The sequence below is a fragment of the Engystomops pustulosus genome, chromosome 3 (genome assembly GCF_040894005.1).
Source record: "Engystomops pustulosus chromosome 3, aEngPut4.maternal, whole genome shotgun sequence".
Taxonomy (NCBI): domain Eukaryota; kingdom Metazoa; phylum Chordata; class Amphibia; order Anura; family Leptodactylidae; genus Engystomops; species Engystomops pustulosus.
The window spans coordinates 100,476,726-100,500,790 of NC_092413.1; the positions used below are offsets into that span (position 1 = coordinate 100,476,726).

The following is a 24,065-nucleotide window of genomic DNA, read 5'->3' on the forward strand; positions in this document are numbered from 1 at the left end:
ATGGAGAGGGCTCACGGGCTGAGCCCTCTCCATAGTCAGTAAGTCTTTGGTGCTATATGCAGCAATGACTTACTGACTTACTAACACCCACAATTGGCGCTAGCATCTTTTTGCCCGTGGCTTAAAAAAGTTGACATCATCGGAGAGTGGCGATCTGTTGCCATGACAGCCTCGGGTCTTCCGAAGACCCGAGGCTGTCTCATTTCAATTCAATGATTAGAATGTGCGACAATAACTGTGTATAACTGATGTAAATATAAATAAACAGTAAAAATCACAAACATATTAGGTATCGTCGCATCCAAAAATGCCGATCTATCAAAATATAATAGTGTTTTTTCACTGTGTTTAACCCCGTAACGGAAAATAGCGCCCAAAGTAAAAAAGTGCACGTTTTTGCCATTTTGAAAAATATAAATAAAATCAATAAAAAGTGATCAAAAGGTCGTACGGTCCTAAAGAATGGTAGAACACACAGCTCTGTACACCAAAGTATAAAAAAGTTATTAGTGCCAGAAGTTGGCAAAATAAAAAAAAATGTACACAAGTTTTTAGTTTTTGTAAATGTATTGTATTGTAAAAGCATTAAAAAAACCTATACAAATTTGTTATCCCCATGATCACACCGACCCAAAGAATAAAGAAGACATGTCATTTGTGGCGCACAGTGAAAGCCGTCAATTCCAAGCCTACAAGAAAACGATGCAAATGCGTTTTTTTACCAATTTCACTGCATTTGGAATTTTTTTCCTGCTTCCCAGTACACAACATGGAATAATAAATACCATCACTATGAAGTGCAATTTGTTACGCAGAAAAGAAGCCATCACTGAGCTCTTTACGTGTAAAAAAAAAAGTTATAGATTTTTGATTGTGGGGACCTACATATTGTTTGCTGCAAAGTGTGCATACAGCCTAATAGAGTCATCTACATCATACCTATCCTAGTAAGTCTAGTTTCTCTGTAGTCCACAGGAGCTGCGTGTCACTGATTTATGGCCAAACCCTTAATGACCAAGCTGTCTTTTGTTAGTGCGTTTTTTATTTTTCCACTATAGATACACTCACCGGCCACTTTATTAGGTACACCATGCTAGTAACGGGTTGGACCCCCTTTTGCCTTCAGAACTGCCTCAATTCTTTGTGGCTTAGATTCAACAAGGTGCTGGAAGCATTCCTCAGAGATTTTGGTCCATATTGACATGATGGCATCACACAGTTGCTGCAGATTTGTCGGCTGCACATCCATGATGCGAATCTCCCGTTCCACCACATCCCAAAGATGCTCTATTGGATTGAGATCTGGTGACTGTGGAGGCCATTTGAGTACAGTGAACTCATTGTCATGTTCAAGAAACCAGTCTGAGATGATTCCAGCTTTATGACATGGTGCATTATCCTGCTGAAAGTAGCCATCAGATGTTGGGTACATTGTGGTCATAAAGGGATGGACATGGTCAGCAACAATACTCAGGTAGGCTGTGGCATTGCAACGATGCTCAATTGGTACCAAGGGGCCCAAAGAGTGCCAAGAAAATATTCCCCACACCATGACACCACCACCACCAGCCTGAACTGTTGATACAAGGCAGGATGGATCCATGCTTTCATGTTGTTTATGCCAAATTCTGACCCTACCATCCGAATGTCACAGCAGAAATTGAGACTCATCAGGCCAGGCAGCGTTTTTCCAATCTTCTACTGTCCAATTTCGATGAGCTTGTGCAAATTGTATCCTCAGTTTCCTGTTCTTAGCTGAAAAGAGTGGCACCCGGTGTGGTCTTCTGCTGCTGTAGCCCATCTGCCTCAAAGTTCGACGTACTGTGCGTTCAGAGATGCTCTTCTGCCTACCTTGGTTGTAACGGGTGGCGATTTGAGTCACTGTTGCCTTTCTATCAGCTCAAACCAGTCTGCCCATTCTCCTCTGACCTCTGGCATCAACAAGGCATTTCCGCCCACAGAACTGCCGCTCACTGGATGTTTTTTCTTTTTCGGACCATTCTCTGTAAACCCTAGAGATGGTTGTGCGTGAAAATCCCAGTAGATCAGCAGTTTCTGAAATACTCAGACCAGCCCTTCTGGCACCAACAACCATGCCACGTTCAAAGGCACTCAAATCACCTTTCTTCCCCATACTGATGCTCGGTTTGAACTGCAGGAGAATGTCTTGACCATGTCTACATGCCTAAATGCACTGAGTTGCCGCCATGTGATTGGCTGATTAGAAATTAAGTGTTAACGAGCAGTTGGATAGGTGTACCTAATAAAGTGGCCGGTGAGTGTATATTGGCTATTGTTTTTTGCCAGGCAAATTGTAGTTTTTGATAATGTAGCACAATTTAGAGTTTCACATATCCTACTGATTAACTCTTTCTATACATACTTAATAAAGAAGCAAATCTGCAATGGTGTAACAAGACCCCAGTAGGCTCCAATGCAAACTTAGAATCGGGGCCACCATATACCTAAACCCTTGCTTCCGGCCCCATCCCTCAAGTAATATTTCAGAATATACATACATAATATTTACACTCCACATAGAATGGATTGGTTATCCCTTGTCTTGGACCCGCCAAGGGCTGGGCCCATTCACACATCCTGTGACCACAATCATTACATCCCTGTATATTTTTGAATTTTTTTTTACTAATAAAATTTTGATGCATTTACAAAAAATCTATTTTTTTTCTCTCAGTCAATAGTAATATATATATATATATATATATATATATATATATATATATATATGCTATATATACAGGGGTAGTGGTAGGTTTCAGTGTGAGGGCTAAATTTAATTTGGAATATGGAGTATGGAATATAGTTGATATACAGGGAACATTATACGGTAAGTAGTGTGGAGGTTGTGTGGATATGTGCACTATATTCATTATCAGTAAATATTTATATATATTTATTTATTTATATATATTTATTTATATTTGTTAAATTTATTGCTAGTGTTCATGTGTTTGGTAGAGTCATTGCTGGTATATATTTATATGTGCAGTATACTCACATTATTGGAGATGGTCCCCAGGAGACGCAGCAAGACATATCCGATTATATCCTCAATTGGTGTTGGGTCCTCAGCGTGACCCATTAAGGTGTACTCCTAGATATTGTTCACTAAAACCAATCTCAAATGTTACTGCCCTTAGGTGTGAAGTTTACTCTCCTCCCAGTGCTCCAACTCCAGCTACAATTATTTAATCCCAATATCTTCACAATATGTTTTATAGACTGAAGCATCCAAGGTGTTAAACTGCTGCAACTGGAGTTAACACAGAGCACGGTAGGAGCCCAGCTGTCAGTTTGTTCTGGACTTGGCCGAAATGGCATATGTCCAGCTTGTGAGCCACCACGTCTTAGTTATGTTGTGGGGAACTTACTATGTAAGGCTATATTCACACTGCCGTTGCCCGCCCATACCGTACCGTAGCGGTAAACGGCAGTGCACGGGGAGAGGAGGAGGAGGTGAGCGCAGCTCACCCCCGCCCCTCTCCATAGTAAGTAATGGCGCACGGCGCCGTACTACAGAGAAAGATAGGACAGGTCCTATCTTTTTCGGGGTACGAAGCTGTACGGTGCCGCACGTGTGCTGCACCGTACCGCTCCCGTAGGGCGCCGTGCGCCCATTGACGTCTATGGAGGACGTATATCGGCCGTATATACGTCGGCCGTATATACGTCCTCCATACGTCAGTGTGGCATAAATCAGCTTTTCTTCCTGTGGACCCATTGTATAGGGCTTTGGCGACGAGTCTCTACCATCTCCGTGTGGTCTTCCTTTTGATACTTGGGTATTCAGGTATCCACTTGTTTTGGAGATTTTAAGGAGCTTAACCTTTCGTGTTTACTTCACAAGATTAAGACAGAGATAGTGATAGTATCACCCCATCAGTGAATCGAATTAAAATGGTGGTGATGCCGCAGCTACTTTATACCCTGTATAACTCTCCCTTGTGGATCCCCAAATTGAAACGTGCCTTTGAGGTACAATGATGGGGCACCCCAATCTGCAGTACTTTTAAGAGATTAAAATATTTACTACTTGATGGGCTGATGTATATACCTGATTGGGAATGTGTGCATATGTCTCTAATTCAATGGGGCAGATTTACTTACCTGGTCCATTCGCGATCCAGCTGCGCTGGATTCGGGTCCGGCTGGGATTTACCGCATTGGAACGCGCTGGAGTTCACTGGCTCGGGCTGATTGAAGGTAAGTGCAAGCTTCGCGACAGATTTTTTGTTTTAAATGCGGCGGTTTTTCCAAATACGTCGGGTTTTCGTTCGGCCACGCCCCCCCATTTCGGGGGGCCACGCCCCCCTGATGCGCCAAAATCCGATCGCGTGCGCCAAAATCCCGGGGCAATACAGGGAAAATCGGCGCAAATCGGAAATATTCGGGTAACACGTCGGGAAAACGCGAATCGGGCTTTAGTAAATGACCCCCAATGTATCTGATTTACTTCCCCGCCCTGGGTGGCGGACATTAATACTATGATTGCTGTATATCTTTGTTTCTATGGACCTGGTGGGGGGAGGGCTTGGGGTTAATTTTTGTTTTCTTTTTGTCATGTAGATATTTAAAAACTAATAAAAATGATTTAAATTGATCTCCAAACTACCACCTAACACTGGTAAAAACTGCAGATAGACTCTTTACCTAATTATTTGATGGGTGTATGATGCGGTTATTAAATCTAGTATGTTTTTTAGAGATTAAACTTTTACACTTTTAGTTTCCAATAAAATTGTGAAAGATTTCTAAAACTCTATGAACTCGTTGTCTGTTCACTTTCATCTTTTGTGTAGTTTGTATTTACAATATGATTCATAAGTCAATGGAGACTTGCAGCATCCGTGCACTTTAAAAGATTTGAAAATTACAGACTTCAGTTAATTGACGTCACAGCAAAACCGACTGCAGAATTGAAAAATTTCTCCTTCATGAAAAATAATGAAGAAGTGCTGCTTTTTTAATCAGCTTTCTGAAATGTTGACAACGTGCTACACATAGATACATAAAATTACAAAGAGATGAGGATCCTTTAATTATTTAGTAACAAGCTACAAATTGCCACATAAAATGTAGTTTATTTTTCTCATATCAAATAGTCTTTTTTGCCATCTAGTGGAAGGAAATTTTATGGCAAAATAGTGACTACAAGATGAGTAAAGGGAGGATGGCTGCGCCCATCATAAGAATAGAGTTCCTGTGTCTCCCACATGTTCACTAATTCAGGGAAGTAGCAATAGCAGTTGCATGGAGGTGACTGTGGGCACACGCACAGGAAGAGGGGACTTCTCTATGTGCTGTGCCAATAAAGTTACGGCCAACTGGCTGCAGGAAGAATTGGCGCATCATGTGCACTTCATGTTTGTAGCTTCCTTTGTGGATAGCTGGTTACAGCTTGCAAGCCAGGCCGTCCTCCAAAATGCACTTGGAAGACCATCTCCCCAATGATTGCTCTGACAAAGGGCGACCTGGCGTACCATGGCCCCTGACGAATCTAGCTAAACTGTGACCCTTTTATCATTTATAACTTCCTTGCCACAAGTGATGTATGGCTTCTTATTTTGTTTTGTTTCAGGCATTGATAGTAAATTACATATGTGCACTGTCCATAGGGAATTTGCTTTCTCCCCCGTTTTCTTCCCTCTTTATCAATTTATAACTTTTATCCATACAGCAATTTTTCAGCCAGGTCATGTCATGGTTGATGACTGCTACTCCATTCTTCCCTCTGTTTATTACATGACTTTAAGTGTTTTTTCCTCTTTTCCCTTTTGAGAGGCCTGTCTTTTACACTTTGTTTGTCTTTTATTTTGACAAATGTAATAAAGTTATGTTGTTATTTCATGATTCTGTATTATATTCACTTATTTTGGATGTGCACTGTATTTATGTTGTATCTTCTCCTTTCCATAAGGAATATATATATAATAGTGATACCGGTTCGGGTATTGTCGAACATCATGTCATTGGGCTTTCTGAAAAAGTCATGCTTGATTTTACGGGGTTACAAGGTACCTAAGAGGTAAAGTTTTCCTTATTTAATCCTGGAAAACTCATTTGCACATTTTCTTCTTAGAAAACTATTTTGGGCACTGAAGGCCACCTTCTGACTTCACTGAACCAGATAAAAAAGCAGTGAGCATTCTGGTTGGGTGGAGGTCAGTCACAGTCCAAACAGTAAGAAATAATAAGGCACTTATAGGTGGGAAGCTGGGAAGCAATATGCCCACCCAGACTCTTGGCTCTCAGATCCACTTTCCCAGCTAAACCTTTGTGCATCATCGAGGAAGGTCATGGTGTGGTGAGCTGCTACTTTGTTTTTTGTATACATTATACTTATATCTATCTAACAACCTGCTAGTATTTGTTAGCCATCAAGAAAGACAGTGGAAATGTGCTTTACGAGGACAGTGTACCCCTCACCTACTTGGCCCCTGTGCAGTAGCACAAGTTGTCTTCTCCTACCTCCAGTAACCCACATCCAGCTACAATTCTGATCTATGAATCCACTTGTCTTGAGGCTGCCAACAACACACACAGGTATGGTTAAATACCTTCTGTTTATGATGCACCAGATTTATGACAGTGGATGATGATGCTAATAATAAATCTGGTGCATATTTACAACATCTAGCAGCTGGCTTAAAATACAATATAGAATGTAAAAGAAATTTGATCTAACTTATGTTATGCCCTTGTCAAGGATGCACACCCACTTATGGCAACACCCTATAGCAGTGTTGGCAAACCTTTTAGGGACTGAGTGCCCAAACTACAACCAAACCCACTTATTTAAATGCAAAGTGCCAACATGGCAATTTAAGAAGTGACATTTTGCTACCTGTTTTGCAACGGCTTTTAATTGTATTGGCATCCTGAGGACTCCAATACAATTAAGAGAAAGAGGAGAAATTCTGACTATTATTGTAGCTTCCAGAGTCCCCTGAGCAGGAAGAATTGCGGAGGCCCAGAGCAGGAGCTCCAATAATAACGCAGCCTTGTCTGCACCTCCATGCTCCTCCTGTAGTCCCAGGCAGCTAAGGATGTGTAGATTTAAAATAGCACTGATCACAGCACATCCTGGGTGGCCAAGGACTGCAGGAGGTGGCTTTGAGTCCTGCCTGGAAACTCCGTTCTGGGGTGATGGCCTGGGTGCCCAGAAGGAGTGCTCCGAGTGCCACCTCTGGCACCAGTGCCATAGGTTCGCCACCACTGCCCTATAGTATATAGAAAGTTAAATTTGCTAGAACACAATGTACTTTATCTGTCATTGGTGATCTAGCACCATCCATTTAGTTAAAATGATTTAAAAATCTCAATTTTTAAATTAATTAACATCATGTCAAAACAGCAAAGCTGAAAAGTTTCTAGTTCAAGAAAAATACCAATAAAAAAAAATACCATGAAGCCCAACTATAAATTGCAGTATGAAACCATAGGAAGAAACAAATCTTCATATGGCCTATATATGGCCTATGCCAACTAGTACGTTTGGGAAACAAATAAGTATTTATATTAAAGGGGTATTCTGGGAATATGAACGTCTGACACAAAAACCCATGATGATATAAATAAATGAATACAACAATACTCAATGTCATTAGTCACAAAACTGAGCTAAAATAGTTTGATTTTATGATTTACAAAGTTTATGGCCTCTCTAAAGTAGGTGGAGTTATCACCAAGATGGCCACCACTGGAAAATCCTTTGATCCTTTAGTTCTCAGTAACTCCTCCTCCCTCTTATGTTCTACTCCCAGTGATGATCTAACAGGTTTTCTTGCTCTGTTACCATAGTAATGATGTGTAACTGCCATCAACAAAACACTGGCCATACTGGATGCACTGCAACCAACCGACTACAGCCAAATGTAGTGGTGATCACATGACCTGCCCAGGCAGGTGCAGGACATGTGATGTGGACATGTGACCAGCGGCCATCTTCTGTTCTGCGACGGACCGCGTGGAGGAAATTAACAGACTGATTAAAGGGCCGGTAGCATTTTAATTCTTCATTACAGTGTATGTCACCAGCATTTTCTGCTAAGGCGAGCTAAAATTTAAATAACAACTAATTATACATTAGCTTATATTTTTAGTACCCATTTGCATATGAATTATGCTTATTCCTGGAATACCCCTTTAAGTATATAGTTCCTACAATGTGATCATTTTCATTTCAAAGCATCCAAAGATGTATTCCTGGTCATGTGATACAGGCTCGTTAGTATAGCAGAGAGTAATGTGAACAAGTGCACCTGTGTGACATCACATAATCATGGACAGATTGGGGGAGATTCACCAACCTGTCAACACCGGAGAAAGTCTTGAGAAATCCCCCAATGAAATGCTGTGTGCCACATTTAATGAGGGTGTAGCCTCCGGGAAAAGTGACACGGCTTAACCCAGGGTGGCGAGGAAATTCAGTCTTACGTAAATAGATCAACTAATAGCTAGTCCACAGTAAGACTCCACAGTTCTGAGGTACTCCAGATACATCATCCAGCAGGATTTACCTGTCGCAGAATGTGACTGTGGAGTCTGAATCTGCAATGGTCCATTCACTGACTTTTCATAAATCTCCCTCATTTTATCCACAGAGAGAAAACAATGCAAGCAGAGATTTAATAAACTGTGAGGAATTGATACAGAAAGTCCAGAATTGTGTAACTCAATTATACAAACAACATCATTAATCGGCAACAGAATGGATGGTGTTATTGAGCCGTGTTATGCTAATATTATTCAGTTTCAGTATGGTGGTTTTATTAAGTACCTTTATTTTGCTCTGTATTTCGAAAATGAAAACATGACTCCAATTGCCATTGTTCCAGGTTTTAAGTTGCAAGACTCGTTCCAGGTTGCAAGTCAAATTGCAGCCCAGCAATAAGAGATATGAGATAATTATAATGATAATTGACAAGTATAAGGGGAGTTGTAGGGTTCGGTTCCTTTAGAATGTCAATACAGCCCTACCTATGTTTAAGTATTAATTGCAATTATCTTGTGTACATAAGTTATATATGCATTTTAATTTTATTAACACATTTTTTACAATTTCATTTACACTTTTGCTACACTGACAATTCTCCTAAAATGCTTTGGATTTCCAACAAACGAGTTTTAATAGCTGTTATAGTTATGTTGTCTCCATGATACATGGTACAATTTTGCAGCCATACTCTTATCAGTGCCCCATTTCTTGCTAAAATACATTCACTAGTCTAGGGGTATTCTGGGAATATGAAAGTCTGATAAAAAACCCATAATGGTATAAATAAATAAATAAATACAACAAAACTCAATGGGGCACATTTACTAAGTGTCCGAATGCCGCACTTTCGTTGGGTTTCCCGAATATTTCCATTTTGCGGCGAATTGCCCCGGGATTCTGGCGCATCCGCGCCGGCTTTCACGCAACAGAAATTGGAGGGCGTGGCCGTCACACAACCCGACGGATTTGGAAAAACCGCAGAAGTGAAAAAAGAATTGTGTCACAAGATCAAGCACTCACATCCACCGGGAAGAAGAAGGTGATTCCCGGTGGACCTCGGCGCAGGAGCAACAACTGCTGGATATCGGGCGCACGACCTTAGTGAATCTTGGCAGACCCGGGCTTTCTAAAGTAGGCGGAGTTATCATTAAGATGGCTGCCATGGGAAATACATTGATCCTTTAGTTCACAGCAACTCCTCCTCCCACTTATGCTAGGCCCCAATAATGATGTAACAGATGGTCCTTTACTGTTACCATAGTAATGATATGTAACTGATATCACTGCACATTAACTCACTGAGATGACGTCTCACCCCAACACTGGCCATACTACATCCAAACTTAGTGATGATTACATGACCTGTCCAGGTAGGTGATGTGGACATGTGACCAGCGGCCATCTTCTGTCCTGTGTCTGCTCCGCGCAGAGAAAATCTACGGACTGATTAAAGGGCCAGTAGCAGTTTAATTCTTCATTACAGTGTATGTGAGTAGCATTTTTCTGCTAAGCAAAATTATCAAAATTTTACATAACAACTAATTACATATTAGTTTATATTTTAAGTACCAATTTGTTTATGAATTATGCTTATTCCTGGAATACCCCTCTAAGCAAGAAATAATAGGTCTGTATAGCTGTTGTAGATACTCAATATTTGGAACTCTTTCATCTGCTTGTAAATTTGTCCAAGAGAAGTCCCTAAAAATGACATAGATTATAATTTCACAGATCTTTTTAATCACACTCCACATGCCAACCTTACATCTGTGTATAGAACACCCTTGGAACAGTACCTTGCAATGTCCCAATACAGGGACATAAAACAACAAAATTACTTCTTTCTGAGTTAATTACCTGCGTTTGCAAGGAAGATATATGGTCAACTAGCAATGTCTTGTCTCTCCTTAATTCTGTGTTAATGTTCTCTTCTTTGGCTAACATGGCTTGCATCTCAGCAATCTGACTGCTTATGGTAGTAGTTCTTAAATCCTGAAGATCATTCCGACTAAGCAGCAGGTCCATCTAATAAAACACCAAATGGTAATAGCAAGATTTAGCAGCCTGTAATGCATTCCGTGTAGAGGAAATGGGTATGCAGTGTCAGACAAGGCTGCCTGGGGCCAAGAGTCAATAGGGTGCACACTGAACATGAACATGCAAATGTTACTTGATCAACATTTACAAATGTTAAAAACTTTTCTTACATGGTATGAACAGTAGCCTGCTGACAGGCTCTTGCCATGGACAAGAGACCCATATTTGTGAGCCAGCTGAACAAACTTGCACAGAAGCAAATGCTGCAAGATCATTGGAAAATGGGTTCCCTGATGTTACATAAATTGGGTAGTTTGTTATATAATCTTTTTTTTATCATTTTGTATGGTTAGACAACTGAAAAGAAATCAACCAGTAACTATAAGCCAAATGAAACTGAGGCATGAATAATTAGCGCCGGACATCGCACTCCACAATATTTTTTATAACTCTTTTTTTCAGAGGATCCTGGCATGTCAACATTAAAGAAGACAAGCGTTGGGATCAAGATGAAAAAGAGTACTGCACAGTTGAGTATTTTCTGTCTAATTTGGCTTATAGTTAGTGGTAGATTTATTTTAAGAACAGTACACTGCCTACCTCTATCTAGTGCAGTAAGTCTATTGTTCCATGTAACCATTATATGGAGGACAAAGGGCCCACCTTGCTCCGGAGAACACCAAGGGAATCACATATTTATCTGTGGCCAGGCTGATGTGCGTCCCCCTGAACTGATTACATACAGCAACCCTTAATTCATTAATTAAGGATGTTTTCATATAACATAAATCACAAAATGCATTAAGTAGATAGGTAGCCACAGCACATGCCCCCAGTAGATGGGTAGCCACAGAACATGCCCCCCCCCAGTAGATAGGTAGCCACAGCACATGCTCCCCAGTAGATAGGTAGCCACAGCACATGCCCTCTGAGTAGATAGGTAGATACAGCACATGCCCCCTCAGTAGATATGTAGCCACAGCACATGGCCCCTCAGTAAATATGTAGCCACAGCACATGGCCCCTCAGTAAATAGGTAGCCACAGCACATGCCCCCTTAGTAGATAGGTAGCCACCCCACATGCCCCAGTAGATAGGTAGACAACGCACATCCCCCCCAGCAGATAGGGAGCCACAGCACATGCCCTCTCAATAGATAGGTAGCTACAGCACATGGCCCCTCAGTAGATAGGTAGCCACAGCACATGCCCCCTTAGTAGATAGGTAGCCACAGCACATGCCCCCCACAGTTAATAGGTAGCCACAGCACATGCCCCCTCAGCAGATAGGTAGCAACAGCACATGCCCCCCTCAGTAGATAGGTAGCCACAGCACATGCCCCCTGAGTAGATAGGTAGCCACAGTACATGACCCCCAGTAAATAGGTAGCCGCAGTACATGCCCCAGTAGATAGGTGTATCTAGTGGCCGGGTTCAGGACTGCAGTTCGACGATTCCCCTTATGATGCCGGCCAGTATTCTTGTATAGTGGGATTTTCCTGCATACCTTATCACCTAGACCTTTCTTCAAATGTATAAGTACATTTGACTTAAAACTGGGAAAGTACTGTACTGTACACATTGGTTCAAGATTATTGACTAATTGATAGGTACGTTAATGTGTCTGATTTATCATGCATTTTTATCCTGTTCTTCTATATATTATCTATGGTTGTTTGAATTTGAAGTTTTGAAGTAAAACTATTAGTCCACATCTGCCTGCAGAAAACTTTTAGGCCAACTCAAAACTGGTGCTTTTTTGAATCATTACTGTGGATTTCAGCTCCATGAATGTACCGTATATACTCGTGTATAAGCCGAGTTTTTCAGCGCAAAAAATGTGCTAAAAAAACGTCCCCCCGGGTTATACACGAGTCTATTATAAAAAAAAAATTACCCAGTTAAAAAAAATAAACTTAAATACTCACCCTCCGACATCAGCGCGGCTCCCCGATGTCGGCGCGGCTTACCGATGTCCCCGATGTCAGCACGTCCTGTCTTCTCTCTTCTTTCTTCAGGCATTGACGCGGCCATGTTTTCTTCATGGCCGCGCATACTATGACGTCAGCAGTGGCCGCGTCATAGTATGCGCCTGCTAGAAGAAAAGATGGCCGCGTCCATGCTGGAAGAATGAATAGGAGCCGCGGAGAAGAAAGAAGACGGCACGCGCTGACATTGGTAAGCGGCGCCGACATCGGAGGGTGAGTATTTAAGTTTATTTTTTTTAAGGTCCGTGGAGGCAGGCTGCTGTATACTACTAGGGGTTTGCTGTATACTACTAGGGGCTTGCTGTATACTACTAGGGGCTTGCTGTATACTACTAGGGGCTTGCTGTATACTACTAGGGGCTTGCTGTATACTACTAGGGGCTGCTGTATACTACTAGGGGCTGCTGTGTACTACTAGGGGCTGCTGTATACTACTAGGGGCTTGCTGTATACTACTAGGGGCTTGCTGTATACTACTAGGGGCTGCTGTATACTACTAGGGGCTGCTGTATACTACTGGTGGCTGATGTACAGTACTAGGGGCTTGCTGTATACTACTAGGGGCTTGCTGTATACTACTAGGGGCTGCTGTATACTACTGGTGGCTGATGTACAGTACTAGGGGCTTGCTGTATACTACTAGGGGCTTGCTGTATACTACTAGGGGCTGCTGTATACTACTAGGGGCTGCTAAATACTACATGGCAGCTGGCAGGCTGTTTTTGTTGGTAAAATTAGGGGTCTCGGCTTATACTCGGGTCGGCTTATACTCGAGTATATACGTTATCTAAAAGATAGACAATGATAGATGGTCATGCATTGTACTATGATAAAGACATGTTGATGTAATGTAATATATATTAATATGATTATATGCAAAATAACTTTATTTTACAGCATTACATACACAGAAAAAACATTAAAATCACAATATATCTGTTCCGATATATAAATTCAACCTAAGAACAAATCTAAATGACCAGCTGCCCGCAATGTCTTTCATGAGATAAACTTACCTGCCCAATCAAATCCTTGAAATGCTCCTTCTCCTTTTCAAGAAGTGCTTTCTGTATTTGGACCTGCTTGGCAAGTTGTTCCTCATTGTCTTTGACACTTAGAAGTTGAGCCACACTAGTAGAACTGTGAGTATAGTTGTCTTCCTTCAGTGCTTTTTGCTGAAATAATCCATGCAGTTCTTTTAATTTCAATCCTATTAAAACTAAATTGCAGATAGTTGTGATTTCTGGTGCCTTTTGCTCTGTCCATGAGGTAGGTCACTGGTTTTGTTATGAACATAAAATGCCTGTCTGTGCTTACGGAACTGTCTGAACATCTGACTTAGGCATACTTTTATGTTTTGTTGGTGGAAATAATGTCCCTATACACACACCGATCAATGTATAGAAGGACATGTAATTGGAGACCCCTATTACTTTACCACTGGGAAAATGGGTCAAAGACTTTGATTTAACATATGAGCAATGTGTAGATTTACCCCTGGTCTTGAGTTTAACACATTGCAACTTAGCAAGGGCTCATTTACAGGTCTGGGGTTTTTTTACCGCTTTTCCATGGAAAACATTTAGAAATCTGTGCTATATTTTTCACTGACAAAAATCTGATCAGTGTAAAAACAGTGAAATGTGAAAAGGTGGTTGAGTAAGGCATCTGTGAAAATCCCTATAGCCAGGTAGAAGAAATGTGCACATACACTTGTACTAGCAGATGGAGGTATCCTTTTGACCTCTTTCTGCCAACTATATATGGCACACCCACCAAGCAAAATGTATTGATAAAGTACACCCACTGTATCATCCCGCTTCCTCCTGGGAAAAACAATACATGCTCAGTACACAATGGGTACACTAGCTCCGTACACTATGGGAGACACCCGGAACATCAGCAGCAGAAATCACTGGCTGCTGCCAATGTATGAGCATAAAGTAGTGTATTTGGGGAGCATCCTTAAAATGGAGGGCAGAATGTAGCCTTTGTTGTCTATATACAACAGCAGAATGCAAATAATTAATTTTACTATATCTTTGGATGAGTAAAAAGTATTTTGATCTATAACAGGGCTGCATAACCTGTAGCCAAAATGCAGCCCAGAGAGCCTCAGGTTGCAGCTAGCACACTGCAGCCTGCTGAGGCCAATGAACGCTGCCATCAATTATGGCAGCTCACCACTGCTAGTATCTTCTGCTCTGCCCTGGCTTCTGATGCTGGCTCTATGTGCCGACCCAAGGCATTGCAACACCCACATCAAAAGGAGACCCAAGGTGTGAGTACATGACAGCTGATTTGTACTCCCCGCTCGTGCCCTGTACTGCGTTGGGTCATAAAACTGGTACAAAGAACCAACGCCAGGACCCTGAGCAGTGAAGTCGGAAAATGAATAGGAGCTTGGAGAGGCGAGTGTTTTTATTTTTTTGTCTCTGGTGGTCTCTACTATTAAAGGTCTTCTTTGGTTGCTCGCACTATTAAAAGTTTTCTCTGGGGGTCTCCAGTACTATACGTCTGCCCAGGGGGTCTCCAGTATAATACACTTGCTCTGGGCGGTTCATTATTATACATCTGCTCTGGGGTTTTATCATTATACTTTTGCTCTGTGGTCTCCACTATTATCTGCTCTTGGGATCTCCAGTATAAATATCTGCTCTGGGGGCCTCCATTAGTAATGTTTGCTCTGGAATTCTCTATTTTAAAACGTCTGCTCTGGGAGTTTACACATATAAAGGTCTGCTCTGGTAGTCTTCACTTTTAAGGGTTTACCCAGGTGGTCTGTAGTATTATACGTCTGCTCTGGGAGTTTGCACATATAAAGGTCTGCTCTGGTAGTCTTCACTTTTAAGGGTTTACTCAGGGGGTCTCTAGTATTATACGTCTGCTCCGGGGGTCTCTAGTATTATACGTCTGCTCCAGGGGTCTCTACTATTGTAAGTCTGCTCCAGGGGTCTCTACTATTATACGTCTGCTCCAGGGGTCTCTACTATTATACGTCTGCTCCAGGGGTCTTCACTATTATGCGTATGCTCTGGGTCTACCCGCTATTATACGTCTGTTTCCAGGGTCTTCAGTATTACAGGTCTGCTCCAGGGGCCACACGTATTATAGGTCTGTTCTGGGTTCTCCTGTATGGGTCCGCAGTGGGGTCTCCAGTATTATACATTATGCTGTGAGAAGGGGGATCTCAAGAATTATTGTCTGTTTTGTGTACTGTATTTTTAGTCTGCTCTGGGGTCTGTAGTAGTTACTGTACAAATGCAGTATTTGGTTTCTTGGGTGGTATTTGTGCTGTACTGTGGTTTTTGGAACATCCAAGGTTCTGTTACTATGGTAGTGATGCTCCTTGAAGTTGAGTGGTATGATAATGTGGTGCCTCAGACTGATAGAGGTTGTGCACCCCTGATCTATAACTTTGGCTCATATATACATTCATGAATTTAGAATCACATGTATTAAAAGCAAATTCTAAAAAAAGAATCACAGGTATTGATTCAAGTAAAAATGTTAAAACTTTGTAATTCCATAGCTGACATAGAGCAGTAAAATATGCAGACAACCATGAGTCAGCCAAATTCATCAAATATTTCATATTCTAAACCTGCATCTGTTGCCTGGCAACTTGTGAGGTCAATGTGAGTGGGAGTCGAGAAGCAGAGAATGCTAGGAACACCTAAGTGTATCTGCCCCTCCTATATAATGATGTGCCCGAGCAATGAGTGAAAGAAGGACAGCTTACCAATGTAATGTTCCTGAGCAAGAAGAAATACATCTGGATTGTATTTCTGACCTGAAAGAGCATCATGCTACACTGCTATTTTCTAGGAAACTTGCAGCAGAGGTGATTTGGAAAATTTTAAAAGATACCAAGTTTTTGCTACTCTCTATATCACAATACCTGAATATATCTACAGAACATATCTTGTACTTAACCCAGGGACTGCCTGTATATAATGCGGTACATCAATAATATATGGCAGAGGCCCCCTCTTCTTTTCTCCTCTGCCGCATGCAGCTCTGAGCAGAGGTGAAAGGGAATTGTTGCAGGTGATCAGAGAAAGGTGATTATATGATTAGAGGGTGAAATAAGGAGGGTAAATAGGGGCATTGTAAATTGGGGGAGTTCAGAGTGTGACAAGAATGGAGCAATAGTTGCATTTTCTAAACCAATAACAACAACTGACTTTAGAGCACTGGCTTTATTAAAAAAAAGAAAGAAAAAAACTGTAGTTGTGGTGAAGACCATCACCAGGAAGATCCATTATCTATCTATAACACTGTAGTTGATACTTATTCAAATAAGTCAGCTGGGACTGGACTAAAGTTTAACTTACATGGAAATTGAGAAGCCCCAATTAATTGGGGAAATGTGCATGTGCTGAAAACATCAGTAATCTTTTGGTTAGTATTAGAGGATTCTGGGATCATATGAAATTATGCAACACTGCACCATTGGTGAATAAGGATCTAGAGCTCCAAATCCTCCTAAATGTTTGCCCTTAAAAAAAAATAACCCTTTAACTAACTATGAAATCTGATGCTGGAATCATCCTTGTCAGTTCCATATTGAAAACATCATCACTATGATAAAATTTTATTGCTGTAAATTTCCATGTCACAGAATACCCTCTTTATGTCACCACTATGCGATTGTGCATGTTGCCTGCTTGTGATTTTTGTAAACGACAAAGAAGGGAATTGAATTGTTGTCTTTCTATCTGGTTTGATATTATCTAAAGCATAGAACATAAGGGGAAGAAGCAAAACATTTACAATCTGCAAAGTTCTACTTTTGTGTGCTTAAGGCTAACTGAACACGTAGCTATAATATTTTCCGTGTGGATTTTCCCTTTGTATTACAGTGTCACTAAAATGATTGTGATTTGTAAAACCTGTTCATTAGGACATGCCCCTTTAAGCATTATCATATTTTGGTACCTTTTTATACACTAGAGAGAGGTGCCCCTAATAATAGAAGGGATCTCATTAGTCCTATATAGGGAGGACAGTCCCTATGCACTTCCCTAGCTATTCTCCTAAATCAGGAGTGCACAACCTTTATTGGTCGGGTGTAGATCAACAAGTGGAGCACTACCTACTGCTCCTGCATTCGCCAAAATGCAGAAAATGAATGGACATGTTATTTCTCTGCTAAAACTTGCATTTTTACCTGTGCATTTTAAGTTTATCTACACTTGTGAAAATCTGCATGAAGTTTGCAAAAAAGTTTTGTAATTTGCTGATTTCATGCCAATTTTTCCAGAATTTGCTATCAGAGTGGAAAAAAGAGGCTAAAACACCAAATAATAATCCAAATCACAAACACATATATAACACAAATTCATGTGAAAAACGTAAAAAAAAGACAGTGCTTATTTATTGTGGATTTCCACATTACTTAATTTACATCAGAGATGCAAATAAGAGCACTATACAAAGCCAACTCTTTTTCTCTTCAAAAATTGAACATTTACTTAACTATTTCCTCTGGAAATTATTATTTTTTTTTATATAAGATGCAATATTTATCATAAGCCTGCGTCTGATAAATGTCCCCCAAGAGATGAAAACAGAACTGGGTAGTATTGTGTGTTATGTGAGAAACCCAATCTTCACTGATTTCATTTAAAACAAGAATAATTCTTACTATTTCCAGTTGTTTGGTAAGTTCTAGCAGTTGAGCTTGCAATCCATTGTTTTCAGTGGTCAGCTCTGCACTGTCACTTATCATTTTTTGTCTCAGGACTCGCTCCTGTTCAGACAGCAGATCTTTCTCTCGAATTTGTTGATGTAGGAAACTTATTTCATTTCTGCAAAACCAAATAGTGTGATGTTTTACACATATTCTACTTTCATGCAACATAACAGTTTCATTTACAGAAAACTTGTGTGCAGATTAATAGCCACCATTATCTGGACGGGTGTAGATCTTTATGGGAGTGGTCATTTGGGATAAACAATCTCTCAATACAAAAATAAACCCGCTAGAAAGGACTAGAAGGATATACCGTAAAAAAGTAGGCATGTACAGCAAGCCTTTAGCCACCTCTGCTGTAGATTATCCATAATTCTGTGTACCTTAAGTCTAGTGTGAGCTGATTCTGAGTCACTGCTGTGTGTTTGATCAGTTTCTCCTCCATTTCATGCCTAGCTGCATTCACCTTCAGCAGCTCCATTCTCTTCTGTGTCAGTTGTTTTTCCATCTCTTTTTGTTGCTCTATTCTTTGCTTCAGCTGCTCAGAATAAGGGAAAAGACAAACTTACACCAACTTACAAAAAGTACACCAAATATTTACACGATGAAACTGGCAAGACTCTAATCTGCAATAAAAAAATGTCATGTCAAATGTGGTATGTTAGGACAAGCAGTAAATGTCTAAAAAGGGAATATCTTCGTTAACAACCTTCTGTTACATGTAATTCAAGTAGTATGTAAATGGGTTCTCCTTCAAAATGCACATATTCCATAAATGATCAAAGAGTTCTTTATACTTTTTAATACACTTCTTGAGGGGTTTAGATTCCAAAATACAATCACGTTTGTGAGGTTGCCCCTCAGAATCTCTAAAAAACTACCATGTCCCTCCAAAACTACCATATAATGAAATCTAAGAGAGTATTTTCACTTTAGTTATCAGAATGGCTCTCCTGTAGGGAGATTACAAGAGCTATACCATTATTATCTCATAGACTGTAAGTCTGTGATGTCTTTAAGGAAATCTGCCATTAAAATCCATCATGATAAACCAAGGCCACCTACTCATAGATCAAGACACCATGACTATGTATTCTTATCCATGGCCTCCATCCTTCCAAAATCAACTTTTAAAATTATGCTAACCTAGCCCCTCTGTGATCTGGCTTATAGACTGTTGCTGTCTCACCTTCTCTATACTCCCGCACCACTTGTGCAGTGAGCACTTCCTTCTCTATAATCTATGAGTAAGTGTCCTTGATTCATCATGCTAGATTTTGATGGTAGATTTTGTTTAAATCAGGTCTGGGACGAGGGATAGGCGAATGTTAGGCGATCACCTAGGGTGCTACTGTCGCCTCCCACTCTCTGTGCGCTGCATGCACCCTTTGTCCAACCCAGGTACCAACACTGTTGCTTATGCGATGGCACCTGGGTCTGAAAGAGGACTCATCTATATGACCCAGACACCATCGCCTATGTAATGACGTCAGCGTCTGCGCCAGAAAATCTTGGGAACCCTGAGCCAGTTGTAGGGAGCGCAGGTTGGTGAGAATTAATTATTTAAAATTTATTTTGGCTGTCCTGCATGTATACTGCTGGGGCATGTGTGGGGGCTACCTATATAATGCTGGGGAATGCATGGAGGCAACCTATATACTGCTGGGGAATGCATGGAGGCAACCTATATACTACTGGAGCATTTGTGAGGGTTATCTACATACTGGGGCATGTGTGGGGGCTATGTCATATATACTGCTGGGGCATGTGTGTGGGCTCCCTATATATTGCTGGTCATGTGTGGGGGCTACCCATATACTGATGGGGCATGTGTGGGGGCTACCTATATATTGCTGGGGCATGTGTGGGGGCTACCTATATACAGCTGAGCATTTGCTGAGAGCCTGGTGCTACATATATAATGGGGGGCATGTGCTGAGGCTACCTATATACTGGGGGGGGGGATGTGCAGGGCTATATATATATACCTAAATGCTCTGCTATCTAAATAAATTATGAATTGCCCTTGGTGCATGTGTGCTTGTCTGCCGAGGGCACCAAAATGCCTCGTCCCAGCCCTCGCTTAAAGTCCCTTGCCCATAAGCTTTTTTCTTGTGCAAATCCAATGAGATCCGTCATCGCATTGAACTCTGACACATAGGGGCACATTTACTAAGAATGTGGGAAACTGCACTAAAAGTGCTCTGTCTGTGTATAATGCTGGGTGCGACAGATTCATTAAGAACGAGCGCCACGCTTCCATGTACTGGTCTGACAGAGTTCACCAATTTTTTTGCAGTGCACCTTTAATATAGGGTCTGCAATAGACTTTGCATGTTAAATCTGATGCACGGTCCGACTGAGCCCCAGAATACCCCCTAATTTGTGTCGCATGGTGGCTATTGCAGCTGTGTTACAAAAGGGTGCAACATAATAGTGGCGCAGACACTACTTAAATAACTGTGCAAGCAGTTTACACCTAAAAGAATGTGCAAAGTCCGTCAGAAAACTGGCGCAAAGCCCTTAGTAAATGTGCCCCATAGTGTAAGTGTTTAATCAATCTAAACACATAACCAATTTTTTTCCCACAGGGCGTCTCCATTGCGATGAATCAAAAGTAGAGAGTGTCCTGTTTTGATCCGAGTCCGGGGGGGAAAAAAACGCCCATTTGCGTCTCCAGGTGCCTGAAAAAAATAATCGCATTGCACTCAGATTTCATAAAAAATATGAATTATGTTGACCGATCACCTCTGTGAAACCAAACAAGAAAGTGGATTTAGGCTTCTTGAGCCACATTTTGGCACCATTTGCTCTGGCATTCCTTTTGCAATTCTTGGAAATTTTGAGGGTTTGCCATGACCCTGGACGTGGAGAAATTGATTGCAATGGTCCATGTGCATCCTGACCTCTGGGACATCAAGGTCAATGACTACCATGACCGAAATAAAAAGAAGCAACCATGGACGGAAATTTTTCTTCCTTCTGACTGGGACAAAAGTTTGCGGGTACCAAACTGAGCAAGTATTTTTGGTTGTTTTTTTAGGGTGGTTTGGAATGCATTGACTGAACTAAGTATGTTTTTTGGCCTATGCATTACAGTTGATGATCAGAAAAGATGCTACCAGCACCTCCTGCCAGGTTTATGCATGGGCCAATAGAATATAGATAACCACTGCAACATCTTTTCTAGGACCGACACATGTCCCATATTGGTCCCCCACCACTATCTGAACTATATCCCGCCCTTCTGATTCTCCTTCTACCCCTGTATCTCAGTTTCATTAAATGTGATTCTGCAGTTGTGTATTGTATGTACCATTTTGCACTTTATATTTTTCTAAGTTTATTAGCAATTTTTTTAAGCAGCCAGTTTGAAAATTTTAAACTTTGCCTTTATGTCCACAAGTGGATAATTTATGTGTTTTCCAAAATTAAAAAACGGTTCACATAATGTTTGTTGTCTTTTGCTAACATATATGCTTCACACAAGCATCACACCAAATGATTGTATGGTCAAGGACCCTTTAAGAATAATTTTGCGTCTTATGTTTTTTTTTGAAACACAAGAAAAACAGATCAAAATCGCATTACACTTGCACAAGATTGCATTGCAGCATTGCATCCGCAAGAAAAACTGAACACCAAAATCTGTTGAAACTCGCACTGAGCAAAGTCGTGTGATTTTCAACGTGGTTTATGGGCAAGGTGCCTAATAGTGATATAATAATCTTACCATATACTGCAAAACAGTTGTAGTACAGTGTATGGTATAAGTGATCACAAGTTCAATATTTCAATTATGACCAGTACTCATCAGTGCTATATAAAAGTGTACCTATAGATAAATATTGAAGTAGAGCATAAGGCATTCCGTTCCCCATAGACCTTTACACATCTTTTGTCATCCCTCTGTTACTAATAGACGAAAAAAAGTAAACTATAAATAATGGAAAGACATGTCGAAAGCCCTTCATAACTGAATATGCCTCAATAATCATTTTCTGTGTTGAGCTCCCATAAATATGTAGGGTGTGCATGTGTTCTGGAAGTGCAGATGATACTTGGTATGACATACCTGTGTCTGTAATGTAAGTATTTTCTGGTCATTGTTGGTTATATGGACCATCTCACATTCTAACTCCTGCTTGTTAAGTAGTATCTCCATCTCCTTCTGAGACAAATGTCGATCCGAGAGCTCCTTCCCTTTCTTTAGTTGAACTATATCCTCAATCAATTGCTGCTTTTCTTTAGAATAGGAATCTACAGTAAATATCAGAAAGATAATGACTAGAGATGAGCGAACACTAAAATGCTCGGGTACTCGTTATTCGAGACGAACTTTTCCCGATGCTCGAGTGCTCGTCTCGAATAACGAACCCCATTGAAGTCAATGGGAGACTCGAGCATTTTTCAAGGGGACCAAGGCTCTGCACAGGGAAGCTTGGCCAAACACCTGGGAACCTCAGAAAAGGATGGAAACACCACGGAAATGGACAGGAAACAGCAGGGGCAGCATGCATGGATGCCTCTGAGGCTGCTTAATCGCACCATTATGCCGAAATTATGGGCAACAGCATGGCCATGACAGAGTGACAGAATGAAGCTAGATAGCATGTAAAACATCCAATAATTGACCCTGACACTATAGGGGACGGCATGCAGAGGCAGAGGCAGCGGCAGCAGGCTAGAGAGTGGCATGGCGACATACCCTAATTGGACTCAGGCTTCAAACCAATGGGTGTCAGAGAGGAACCAAAGGAGGTGAGCAAGAAGCGCTCAAATAATATCGGTACATGATAAAAGTTTGCCAGTATATTTTGTGGATTACACAGCAGGGTGGCGACAAAGTTAACATGGAAGCCATGAAAACAACCCAAAATTCTGCCTGACACAGCTCGTTTGATAAGGGGACCATGTATGCTTACAGTTCATGCCAGTCGCTGCACTGGCTGCCAGTCTCCTTTCGAATACAGTTTAAAATAATAATAACCCTCATCCATAAAGCTCTGTATAATGCTGCACCCCCCTACCTCTCCTCTCTTATCTCAGTCTATCGCCCAACCCGTGCTCTTAGATCCGCCAGTGATCTTAGATTAACCTCTACCCTAGTGCGGACCTCCCACTCGCGTCTCCAAGACTTCTCTAGAGCTGCACCAATTCTATGGAATGCTCTGCCCTGGACTATCAGACTAATACCTAACCTCCAAAGTTTCAAACGTGCTCTTAAAACCCATTTCTTTAGGCAAGCCTATAACACTCATTAACTGCATGAAGTTTTAACTCTTCTACTAACCCGTCCTGTGTCGTCCTCCCATCTGTTATCCAGCAACCAACAGGCACCAGACTTCTCTGCAGTCCCATTCACCCTGGACCTGGTATATAAGATGACGGCTGAGTGGTTCAAGCGACAGCAATTCCATTTATTATATTTTTTTCTATTCCCTAAGAAGAATGGCTTGACCATTAAATATTCTTTTACCTCGTGTTACCCCATCATCTTCATAAACCGTAAGCTCTGGCGAGCAGGGACCTCACTCCTGTTGTTCCATACAAATGTTGTGCTCTGTTACATTACATTTGTATTTGTTTCCTATGATTTGTAAAGCGCTACAGAATATGATGACGCTATATAAATAAAGATTATTATTATTATTATTATGGAGGCAGTGAACTAGTAGTAGATTAAAGGTGCTGCAACTATGTTAGTTGGATCTTGGGATGGAGCTGGCGCTCTGCAGCCAGGCGAGCTTTTGCCAATCCAAGCCCCTGTCTCTAGGCTACTCCCCAAACAGCACTTCTAAGAACCTTTTGTATAAGATCAAGTG

General features: G+C 41.2%; 1 protein-coding gene across 1 annotated transcript in view; it reads right to left on the reverse strand.

Annotated features, from left to right (window-relative positions):
• LOC140121691 (uncharacterized) overlaps positions 1–24,065 on the reverse strand; it is a 47,157-nt gene that overhangs the window by 8,277 nt on the left and 14,815 nt on the right. Inside the window, exons 5-9 of the mRNA XM_072141617.1 lie at positions 22,316–22,500; positions 18,624–18,778; positions 18,193–18,355; positions 13,559–13,717; positions 10,376–10,543 (exon numbers count right to left, since the gene is read on the reverse strand). Of these exons, the coding sequence (XP_071997718.1) occupies positions 10,376–10,543; positions 13,559–13,717; positions 18,193–18,355; positions 18,624–18,778; positions 22,316–22,500 (830 nt within the window). The remainder of the gene's footprint in view (positions 1–10,375; positions 10,544–13,558; positions 13,718–18,192; positions 18,356–18,623; positions 18,779–22,315; positions 22,501–24,065) is intronic.